The 12,743-nt window shown below is 29.0% G+C and overlaps 1 protein-coding gene across 2 annotated transcripts; it reads right to left on the bottom strand.

Annotated features, from left to right (window-relative positions):
• Positions 1-2,561: 2,561 nt before the first annotated feature.
• Positions 2,562-4,842, bottom strand: LOC121209706 (SCARECROW-LIKE protein 7). 2 transcript variants are annotated; one of them, XM_041080877.1, is made up of 2 exons: positions 4,668-4,842; positions 2,562-4,556 (listed from the first exon to the last, which is right to left on the bottom strand). In XM_041080877.1, exon 2 carries the CDS (start codon positions 4,499-4,501, stop codon positions 2,693-2,695), a length of 1,809 nt encoding a protein of 602 aa, XP_040936811.1. In that variant the 5' UTR covers positions 4,502-4,556; positions 4,668-4,842; the 3' UTR covers positions 2,562-2,692. The 2 variants fall into 2 exon arrangements, with proteins under 2 accessions (XP_040936811.1, XP_040936815.1); XM_041080881.1 differs by having other exon boundaries at positions 2,562-4,545.
• Between the last annotated feature and the right edge of the window lie 7,901 nt (positions 4,843-12,743).

The raw sequence follows: 12,743 nt of genomic DNA, 5'->3' as shown, positions 1-12,743 counted from the left end.
AAAAAATCAAAGTTCGATACATATAATTTTACAAGGGTGATTTAATAATATATTTTAGATTTCAAGTTTTAATACAAGTGCGATCGCAGAAGGTCCGCAGGAGCTAGAGGTGATCATGGGCCCAACCAAAATGTTAGGCTCGGGCTTTGTTTGGCCTGAAAAATAGATCTAAATTTTTGTCCAAACCTCGATCCGGCTCATATTAAGTTTTATATATATATTTAAATAAAATACATTAAAAATACTAAAAAAATTAAAATAAATGTTTCCCAACAAATTGAAAATAAATTTTTAAAAAATTTGTATACTTAAATAACATTAAGATAAATAAAATGATAGCAAAATAGTAAAAAAAACAAGAAAATAGAATAAAAAAGTATAGTTTTTTTACCATATTCAGGCCAGATCGGGCCAAAAAAGCCTTACCCGAGCCCTGACTCGTTTTCTAAACGGGCCTTGTTTTTTTGTTCAAGCCTATTTTTCATGACTATATTTTTACCTAAACACTCTCTCTTTTCGGATGGGCCTTTGGGCCTAATGGCCCGACCCAGGAGTAAATATAGCAGGAGCCTCGGTCTCTTTATATTAATATATGCTAAATTTATATTTTAACCCCTAAAATAATAAAATTTTGATTTAATTCTTTAAAAATTATAAAAATATAAGTCATTAAAATAATAAAATTACATTTTAACCCTTATAAAGAAATACAATTTAATTTCAATCTTTTCATAAAATTTTCTTGCTTCACCTCTATTTTTAAAAAGATTTTCATATTAATAATGATTTTAAATAATGAAAAGAGAAATACACAATCAAATGATAAGATCTTATGCTTAATTCAATAAGAAAGAAAAGGGGAAATTACATTAGTAATCGCTCAATTAGAAATTTTTTGGGTCACTCAACTATTATTAAATTTCTTCTTTTATCACTCAACTATAAAAATTTACAAAATGGTCATCAACTTTTATCTTTTTTGATCACTCAACTATCTTGAATTTTTAGTATGTCTATTTTTATGTTTATCCAATGGTGACAAAAACAACAAAATTAAATAAGTAAATAATCATTTGTTACTTTTCATAATTTGAAAACCAAAAAACACACACTATAATTTGGAGAAATTATTTTATGTACCATTTCCACCCCATTATCCATGGTCATTTTCTAATTATTCAATGATATTTCAATAAATTTTTCATGCCATTGATATATAATCTTGGTAATTTTTTTTAACCTCGAACTTGAGCCCTAAATCTCGAACTCTAAACTCAAACCTTGAATCTTAAATCCTAATTCCTAATCTCTAAACCTCAAATTCCAAGCTTGAATTGTGAGTTTAAGATTTAAGGTTTAATGTTTAAATCAAGGTTTAAGATCAGAGTTCAGAATAAAAATATTACCAAAATTATATATCAATTATATGAAAAAAAATTACTGAAACCATTAAATAGTTAAAAAGATATCATAAAAAATGTGACGGGAAGAATCCATTAAATAATTTCTTTTAAATAAATTCTGATTTAAATTTTGGATTCAATCAGTCTGAAAATGACAGCCATTAAATCTTTATAATCAGCAAGTAGGAAAGGGCCATAGATTGAGAAAAAAAAAAGATTAAGCAGTAATAGCAACAAGGCACCACCACCCCACATGCAAATTCAATTTTAAAGTCCTTTTCTAAGCTTAATAACAAAACCAGCAGCCATAAAAGATTGAAAAGCTTCGATACAAAGAAAATGGCAAAAAGGAAGATAACCTGGCAGATCATTTACGCAATTTTTTTATTTATTTTGCTATATGTCTTATTCAATAAACCCTATTCCATGAAACTTATAAGTACTGTGTTGGTCTTAAACAAATACCAAATACAGAATATCACAGTCCAAAACAGGACAGTGTCTTAATCAATACACACTCAAAACATTTACAGTGTTTGAAAGACACTGACATTTTTAACTGGTCGTTTTTTTACTACACCTTGCAGGGTTGGTGATGAAATATGATGACAGTTGGTAAATTTCTTTTGACAGGTTTTCTTTTGCAGGTCTTCGATTTAGGGGCTACAATGGAACTAGAATTCGGGTCAACACTAACAAGTTAATATCTACATCAACAATAAATCAGAAATGAAATCTACTTTTCTTAAAAATTGATTTGATAGATGCGATAACCAAATAATTACATTTCGTATATTTTGTGTTTTTAACGAAATAATTTAACATACATGAATTAATTTATTAAATTTTTACAAGATATTTCATTATACTTTATATATGCAACCATGGAAATATAGCTTTCTATTATTTCACACTCGATAATCGGTTAACGTATTTTAGCTTATAAAATCATAAAATCGTAACAATCTAAGTTATTTTATGACATAAAACTTGGACCAATTTAGTGTTTTTTGACAGGTTTTTGCAGGTTTTGGGTTTTTGCACATCTTGGATTTAGGGGCTACAATGGAATTGAATTCAAGTCAACATTTAACAATTGAAGATAGTAAAGAAAAAGCGAAAAACCCCAACATGAAGAGAAAACCCAGAAAAAATGTCTTAAGATCAAAATCAAATTGAAGAAAACTTTTATATGCAACCATGGAAATAAAGCAGCTCAAAAAAGCTTTCTACCATTCCACACTAGAGAAAAATTACCAGGTGGAAACCATTTTTACAATGAAAGTTCATCAACGCCATGAAGAAACAGTGAGTAAAGGCACTTCGTTCCAAGCTAAAGAGAGAAATCCAGGTTGGGATTCGATCAATGAATACGAGGGGCTGTAATTATAGTTCCACAGTAGAATTTTTGCTTGACTTATGGCGTAATGGCTAAGTGTTACCGTTTCGAAACCGGAAATTTCCATTAAAATTTTCCATTGCTCTTTGTCTTCCATTCGTTCCCTTTGGGTGCCGGCTTCTTCCGGTCCGATGACTCCAGCAATTTTCCGGCCGAGTAAGTGTTTCTCCACTTGGATTCTCTCAGGTGAGTCGCGAGGTAAGTTTGGTTCTAATGACTCGAACACGGCGGAGTAATACCTTAATGCGTTCTTGAATCGGTTTAAGAACCCGACTCGGTTCAAACTCGCTTCGTACTCACCTAATGTCACGATTTTCGGGTTCAATGATTTAGCCAAAGCTAGAGCGGTTTCCACGGCGGCGGGAGTAGAATCCAATAAATTATACAATTGAAGCATGAAATTCACAGCTAATACCTCATCTTCATCGACCCGGAAACTCGACCCGGTGAGTTCAGTAACCGGAGTTAGAATCGGTTCGAACTCAAAATTCAAATCCAGAAGCTTCGCGAAGTCACGTAGACGGTTACCGGTGGCGTAAAGAGAAGGAGCCGGTGTCGATCCCAAAACCGGAGCGGGTATGCCCGATATACGGATTCGGGTCGGTTTTCCGGGTGATCGGGTTGCTAAAGCTTGTAACAGAGCAGCCCATTGAACTCCTTGAACGATCCCAAAGTCAACTATGTGAATCTTGCTAGCTCGGTCTGTTGCTTCGAGAATCGCTTGGTTAGCCGTTAAATGGGCGAATTTCGAGTAAGGGCAGGCGTCGTTTAATGCTTTATATGAGAGAGTGAAGTCCTCCGACGACGTTTCGAACATCGTCAACCTTTGGTCTGTTTGATGAGAGAGTCTGCTATGGAGAGCTTCAGTGAAGTAAAAAGCCACTCTTTCAGTTGGATCTCCGTGTTCTGATACCGATTCCTTGAGTTTAGCCAGTGATTTAATCGCGCGTTCAGGTTCCGAGTCAGCGAGTGTAGCACAGTCGAGTAGAGCTTTTAAAAGCGGCGGAGATAAATCGGTCTCCGGTGAACCGGATGAGATACCCGCGCCGTCGTTGATGGCTGGGTTCTGGTTCTGGTTCTGGGGACTGCTTGTTTTCGTTTCTTCAACGGTTACTTGCGGCGGAGGCGGTGGAGGGGATGGCGGCCATGCAGGTAGAGTAGTAGTAGGGATCACTCGGTTCAGATTAGACGGCGGAGAACACGTCACGGTGAGTCGACTTGGGCAAGCACTAAACGGATCAGCACCGTAGATACCAAAATCAGCATTGCTTTGCCACGCGTCGCAACCAGACGGCAGATTCGAAGTATCCGTTGAATGGCCACCACCGTTCATTAAACTATCCATCCACTCATCCGAGTCAAACTCACCACCGGCACCACCACCAAAATCAGGAAAACGAAACCCAATCGAATGGTGATGTTCCATGTTAGGGAACTGAAACCCTTCCCCAGCATCCCCTTGAAACGGGTCGGTAAAACCCGGACCCGTAAGCCCATACCCGACATTACCCGAACTGGAAACACCATGGTGGGTAGTACTAGACCAAGGATTTAAAGAGAAAGGATTCAAACCAAGAAGCTGTTGTTGCTGCTGCTGTTGTTGTTGCTGCTGCTGTTGTTGCTCTTGTTCTTGCTTTTGCTTTATAACTTGTTGAGCGATTGCCATTAGATTCCCATTATCAGCACACATATATGCCATTTTCCGGCAAAAAAAAAAAAACTTCCCGGAAAATTTTCAGTGAACTGCACTTAGTCTCATTTACCCACAAAAAAACAAGAAAAAAATCAGCAAAAAGTGAGTGTTTTTAAAGCTTAAAGAAAAGGAAATTAAAAAAAAAGAAAGATAAGTGACAGAGAGTACATACAAAGAGTCAGTAGGACCAAGAGTGACCGAAGAATAGCTCTATAAACTTGGGATTTTGCTTAGCTAATGAAAGAGAAGGAAAGAAACTTTGAGAATAGTATGTATAGCTTTTTTTAAAGAAGGAAAGCTAAAACGGCAGCGCAAAGCAGTAGATGAGTGCTGAGCTAAAAGGCCTAGAGTTGTCCCTCAAATGAAAAGTTGAGTCCTTTATTTAGCTATTAGAAAACAAATGGTTAAATTTTGGTTTTAGTCCTTGTAGTATAGTTAAATTGGAATTTTAATCCCTATAAATATTAAAGTGGTGTAATTTGGATCTATTATTATTATTAGCAGTAGTAATTACGTCTTAATTCCAATTACTAACTCGATTAAAAATTATGTTAACCAGTTGTTATGAAACTTTTTTTTAAATTGAAATTATTTATATCATTCAAAAGGTAATTTTATTATTTTCAAAATAATTATTTTTTACTAATTTATCATTTTAAAAATATATAATTTTTGAAAATAAAAATCTTAAGTCTATTAAAATTTGGCTTTACTTGATTTTTTTTTTACTGCTACAATTATTAAATTGATCTATTTAATAGTATAAGGATTAATTTGAATTATCCCCTATAATAGAGACATCTATCAAGTACTTTCACCAAAGCTAACATAGAAAAGGCAAAGTGACGTGGAATTATTGAAAAAGTTTGAAAAGATGGAGAAATCCAATGTAGCATCAGCAGTTAGCACAGTGAAGCGACGGCGACTAGCCTATTACTACAATCGGCAATAGCGCGCACTCTCAAATCGAGGCCCAAGTGTTTGTTCATATGCCACAATAAAATTAAAAATCGAAGTGAATTAGTGATGGTTGTTGCTTAGGTTATTGCATCTTGTAAATAATTTAATACATGTTGTATTTTTATGAATTTTTTATTAAAATAATTTTATTTAAATATTATTATAGATTGGATAAAATAAATTTTAAATGATAAAACGGACGAGAACATTTATGATTATTATATTTAGGATAGAATTAGTTTAAAGTTGTAATATTTTGTGGAACATAGTAATATTTTGTATATTTATGTAAATAGAAAAAAAATTATAATAATTTATAAAATAAGTTATTTGCATTAAATATTTCTAGATTATGACCTTGATTCTAAATTGAGTTTCAAATTTTTAAATATTCTAATTACAAAATTAAATTATTGGTGTCGTATAAATAATATTTTGTGCAATTAAAGCTTATAGAATCTAAAACTTCTCCGATCAATGCCTAGAGCTCCACCCCAATCCAATGAAATTTGTAGGATATATGGATCAACATTAAGAATTTCAATATCTCTTCAATAATATTTTAAATTCGAGTTATATGGATGAAAAAATATTTATGAGAAAGTTTTACCAATTACCACACATTCAAAGGTTTGATTCAGATCGACTTTCAATTTAATTGAAATTAATATATTCAATGAATATCAAACAATTAAAAAAAAGACATTCACATTAATTAAGATACATTTATCTATTATATTATTTTTAATATTTTTAATGGATATTGTTAATATAATACCTAACAAGAAAATAGTACAAAGGAGAGAAGAATGATTGTTGCGGAGGTTGATTCATCCAATCGAGGCAGAGAGTCAGAAGTTCTAGAAAATGATGGTAAAGAGAGTTTGGAGGTTAAGGGCTAAAAGAATGTTAAAAAAGTGTAGACTTAGTATTATTGAAAGGTTACCTCCTTTATTCGTCATTACTAGAGGTATTTATACGTAGGCGTCCCGCGCAAAATGGTATTAACATGTTGAACTTGTCATTATTATAGAGCTCGTGGGAAGAATGTCTTCAATGGGAAGAAGATATTTGTGATAGGACAAAGCAGTTGTACTCACATGATATTTATAACCAAATAACTTCATGTTCCCAATGAAGATTAAATCATTCGTTGTCTCTGGATAGTACTCTCGAGAGGGTAAGTTCACAGGTGACCACTCGACTTACTAGTGGTAGGCTTACTTGTTCAAATGTCTTCTAAGCTAGTCACGTGTCTTGTCACAATGAGGTATAACATATATTATTTTTAATGTTATACCATAGTTTATATTGAAAAAATAATTTTTATAAAGGTATTTATAGCATGTGATTTTATCGTATCTAATTATCAATAATTATTTTTGTTCTTTTTTGTAGAGGGTAAAATTTAAAAGGAAGGTTCGAGCCTTTGAGAAAAAATACAAAAAAGTGAGAAAATAGTGTTAATGACGTGTGGGATTGCCAATTAGGGTCCTCCGTTCTTTTTGGGCGATTAAGGGACCCACTCACATATAGGGGAGATTGGATAGGTTCGATGAGAGACGAGTTAATAATTCCTGTCATATATTATATTTAGGTCGTAATATTTTTATATTATATTTTATATTTAATTATATTAAATTATGACACACTTATGATATGTGTTTAAAGTATTCACTGGTCAGATTTTTGAACCGAATTTATATATAGTATTAATATTATATATAATTGTCTAAGTCAAGTCTCACCTATATTTATAGATAATTAATCCATATTCATTTATACCTGTTCATATTATTTTTAAATTTATAAATTTAAAATTTTATTTAATATGTAGTAATTATATATTTACTACTATTTTTTAAAATTTCTAAATATAAAGTTAACATATTTTTTAATATTTACGCTACAACTTGGTATATTTAACTATATTAGATAAATTATTTAATATATAAAATAAGAAAGTACCATATTTTAATGTTGAAGGGTTGGGCCAACTTGCGTTGGGATTAGATTTTGAATTTTAAATATCGAGTTCAGTTCATATTTTAATTCGATTTATTTTTTTATCCAAGTTAATTTATCAAATTTGATATTTTTATTTAAAATTTTTTAAATTTTAAGTATGTTTTTAGACTTATGTAGGCCGCTCGGCCTTTAGATAAACTATAGATAAAAGAAAATTGAGGTTTTGAAAATGTTGGTGTTGTAAATTTAATTAAATAAAAAAAACATAATAATTATACAAATAATATTTAAACTAAGAAGTTTATGGGATGAGAATGTGGATGTAATGGAGCGAATATAAACGGTAAAAAGCTCGAGTTCAATTTAATATTTGAGGTTCAACTCCATCAAATCGTTCAATTGGTATAACGATCATTCGGACCTAAACTATTTCTAAAGAAGGTGAACATGCAACTTATAGGTCATAACTTGGGATTCTTCAATCTTATTTTGATTATGCTTAATTACAATCAATTAGATTTTTCTTCAACTTCAAACTCGATTATTTATACTCAAGTTTGAGGTCTAAATTCTAATTGTTAATAAGATCTTAGCTTAATGGTAATGTTGAAGTCCTGAGAATTTTGGGAATCATAGGATCGAGTTCTACCATGTATAATATCATGTATGAAATCTCAATTTAAAATTATTCTAATTTAAGTCTCACAATATGTAAACCATATCCGGATTTATTCTGGTATAGGTTTAGATATATTTCAATTATCAATCCAATTGTGGTTGTGGCGTTGGTTCTAATTATAATTATTCGTATATATTACTTGTAAATATAATTGTATTTATAATTCTATTTAATAACATATTTGAAAAAACTTTTTGTGGTCTAATTGAAAAAAAATTACTAAATAGAAAATATTAATAAAAAACTTTATCGAACTCATGAATTACTTCAATCAAATATTAATCTATTTAAATTTAGTTATTATAATAATTTACTTGAGTTTAACTCGAAAATAATCTATTTTAAAATTTCCTAATCAAATTTGAATAAATCTACATGAATTTCATAATTACATTGTTGTATGGGGGACAAAAGGTACTAAAGGATGAAGAAAAAACTAAAGGGTGGGTGACAAAAAGGTGAAATCCATGACATTAGATGGACCAAAATGCAACAACTATGATATAAAATAAAAATTAAAGCAACGGTCCATTTATGGGATAAGGTTATGATATTTGACGGGGTCCTTTTTATCTTTGGTTGAAACTTGAAAGCAACTAGACACGTTGGCATGCAATCAATTCTCCAACTCCATCGTCTACATTTATTTTTACAGGCTATTATTGTTTAATAATAGATTAAACTAAATAATTACCTACATTTAGTATTAGCTCGATTCGGATCAATCTATCTTGATAGACTGTTTTGATTATGTTGTTGTTAGTAAAATATTACTATTTTTGTTTTGAATCTTTCAAATCATTCCTACAAGAGATTCAAATCTATTTTTTTCTAATCCTTCGATAAAAAAGATTCATTTTCTTCATAAAAAAATAGGAAGCAGAGCTGATAAAAATTCTTATCATTTCTGTTCTAGGCATTGTGTCGTTCGAGTTTGCTGAAGAGCATTATTCTCCAATTTATGGGTTGAGGAGGAGCTATGAGTAGTTTTAGACATTGTATCAAAAAGAGCAGATATGATCAGAACTTAAATACATCATTCAAGAAATGTTTTTGATCAAATCCGTAGGAATCAATAGAAAAGGCAAGTCCCTTATAATACATTAAATCTGACTCGGTTATTGATTGAGTGAATAGATCAGCCATTTCTTGGAACTATTCTGATTAAAATTTGTGGTGTAGCGTGTATCCCCACCTATTCTAGTCATGGAATAGATGAAATGAATCAAAATTTTATAATTTTTGTTCTAGGTATTATGTCAAAAATAGCAGATATGATCAGAACTTATAATGAGATTGAATTAAAGATATAAAATCTATTTGGTGTTTAAAAAAAATATAATTAGATTGTTTGATAAATTATAATATGATCTCAAATAAAAATAATTAAATTTATTCTTTATTAAGTGATAAGTAAGTTCTTATCTAATTATCATTTTTCACATTTTTTTTAAAAAAATTTCTATCTAGAAGTTTTTATTATATATTATTAAATGTTTTTCAAAAATTAAATTATTAAAAATATTAATTTTCAATTGATTTAATTTTTTTCAACATGTTATCAAGCAATAGTTAAGGTCAGTAAATCAACAAGAAAACAAGAAAATTTTATCTCATGTCACATTTAATCAACTCATGATAATTTTTCTTACATCATCTGTAATACGACTTGTGACTAGCAACATCGATAATATGACAATTTTGTCCTATGCAAGTGCAACTGTATATAAATATATTTTCAGACCAATTACAAAGCGCCATGTATTAAGATAAATTATTATGGTTAAAATGATAACATCACATATTGTGTCATAATTATTTTTCTTTAATTAATTTAAATTTTTTTGGAGACAACTAATAAAACTTTACGTTATCACTAATTAAATTAAATTAATTAAGTGATAATACTAAATGTTTATTTTTATCTCTAATTAATTAAATCAATATAAAATAAATAATAATTAAAAGAGTTTAAATATTTGTGGATCACTTAGATGAGAATTTATATTTCACAAAAAATCTCTTTTATTTTATTGACAGACACAAAAGGGGTCTTCTCCAAGCCATTGTACATAACTTCAAATGTTCAGAAATCAAAGCTTAAATAGAAGAAATTGAAACTACTCTTTGCTATTTGATCAACCAATTTGTTCAAGCCTAGAAAGCTCTTGAAGATGACTCATCAAATACCCTCGTATCAAAGCTCTCTCTAATCTATTTGCATCAACATGAAGGGAAACTAGTTTTTCAATATAAATTCTAAACAATTCTAGAAGCAAACTCAACTATTAACCATCTAAAATCAAGTCTCGAAAATTTTTTAAACCCAAATCAAGATCCGATGTCAATAACCATTAAAACGATTCGTACTCATCAAATTTCAAATCTAGACAATTCTTGAAACAAAGCATAAATAACTTCAAATGGTTTTATCTATAGATATCTTACTATACTCTTGGATAACTTATACATAAAAGCATAGATAATTTTTATTTGAATAATCTCATTATATGTTCTAATCATATCTGTTATTTTAACTATCCATAATCCCTTTCTGACCCATAAATAGGAGAATAATGCGCTTTAGCGCACTCAAACCCACGTCTTCTTGTATTGATAATAATACTCATACCAATCGAATTAAGACTTAATAGATAAAAAACAAATAATTTATTCCAGCTTTTTTTACACTAAAATTTTAACTTTAATATTGGTTCCAATAAAAGTCTTTCTATTAGTCTAATAGTTGCCTATCACATTAAATGCAGGTTGGGATCTACCATGGTTCATTTTTTAAATATGTACATATTTAGATTAGTATTTAATATTAAATTCGATGATTAGATAATTTGATTAAAATGATATTTTAATTTGTGTATTTGTTTTTGGTACACCTTATTAAATTCATACATAATAGTTTATAATTTTTTAATTATTTCATAATTTTATTATTATTAAAATTTAAAAGTTGTACTTCTAAGAAATTATTATCTTTTTTTATTATTTCATTATTATCAAGAACTATAAAAAAAAGTTGTCTCATTCTTTGCGGAGGATAAATTATTTTATGAATTATTCCCATCATATTATTTATAGTTTATTTTAAATTATTTAATCACATTTTAACAAAATTTTCATGTCATTGATACATAAATTTAGTAATTTTTTACTCCAAACCTCGAATCTCGAACTTTGAACATAGATCCGAAACCCAAACTCAAATCTTGAACCCTAAATTTGAGTTTGAGGTTTAATTTTGGGTTCGAGTTTAGAGTTTAAAGTTTAAGGTAAAAAAATTATCAAAATTATATATCAATGATGTTGGGGATCAACCCAATTAAGCAACGAATAAGTAAAATAACAGAAGAAATTGAGAAATTAAACACACAAATTTAATGTAAAAAATAACGAATAAAAATAATTTTACTATAATTAAAAAAAACGAAAAGTACAAAAGATAGAAATAAAAATTACACCAAAAAAACCTAAAAGCAAAGAAAAGCACAAGTAAATGCAAATAGTTTTAGAAATCTTCAACTTACAATGATTATTATTATTTTTTTGTTGATATGGTTTTGTCATTTACTACGGTTTTTCTCCAATAATTGTCACTATAAATATACAGAGAAATGATGGGTTTTTACTACATTCTTTCATCATCACGAGTCTAATGACATAATTATATATAATCATATATTGCATTTTAATAAACCCATGATTATTTATAATTATATTATCAATTATTGAATTAAATAATTAATTTAATTCAAATTAAATCATTTTCACATCATTTACATACATAATTTTGGGTTTAATATCAATTATATATCTGAATTTTAGTCTAATATACAATTTGATACATAAACTATGATTTGATGTAATTATATACATAAAACTTGAATTGTGGTTCATATGCATACATAAAATTTTAATTTTGATTCAATCGTACACATTTAAAGAAATGATCGGATTAATATAGTTCTTTATGTATGCAACATATCAAATATAAAATCATGGGCGAAGCCAGAACAATTTTGGGAGGGCCGAATGAAATTTTAAATTTTTATAGTTTTTATCTTTATAATTTTTAAAAGATTAAATCAAATTTTTATAATTTTAAGGGGGCTAAAGTGTAATTTTATCTTTACTAATTTAAAATTTTTAAAAAAATTTAAGAGCCTAAATAACAATTTTACATTTTAAGGAGACCGAGGCCCCAGCCAGCCCCTTACTTTCGCCAAAATGGTGCTAATTTCATAAATAAAATCACAAAAAATTAAAATTCATGTACGATATTACACATTGAATCAAAATCTATCTATAATTTTAATATTTATCTCGATAAATTTTAAATAAAAATTTATTAAAATTTAAAATCTTAATTTTATGAAAAATATTGTTAATTGTGATCACGATATCTTAAATCTTATATATTTAATTTGTCCCATTAAAGATGTTGACTGACTTCTAATTTGGGACCATATCGTCTACATAAAATTAATGCACAAAATTTCAGTATTATTAATTTTTAAGGAAAGCACATGACTTGATATTTTGTCTCTTGATGACGGTATGGACTAATTTGTTTTAATGTACAAATTTGTATGGTTTTCTGAATAATTTTAAAAGATTTAATTTGTA

Source organism: Gossypium hirsutum, chromosome A02 (assembly GCF_007990345.1).
Source record: "Gossypium hirsutum isolate 1008001.06 chromosome A02, Gossypium_hirsutum_v2.1, whole genome shotgun sequence".
Lineage (NCBI taxonomy): Eukaryota > Viridiplantae > Streptophyta > Magnoliopsida > Malvales > Malvaceae > Gossypium > Gossypium hirsutum.
The sequence above is the reverse complement of the archived record's forward strand: the minus strand, read 5'-3'. Positions and strand labels throughout refer to the sequence as shown.

Excerpts from the sequence above, each read along its gene's own strand:
- LOC121209706 (XM_041080877.1), bottom strand. The coding sequence starts at position 4,501 with ATGGCATATATGTGTGCTGATAATGGGAATCTAATGGCAATCGCTCAA.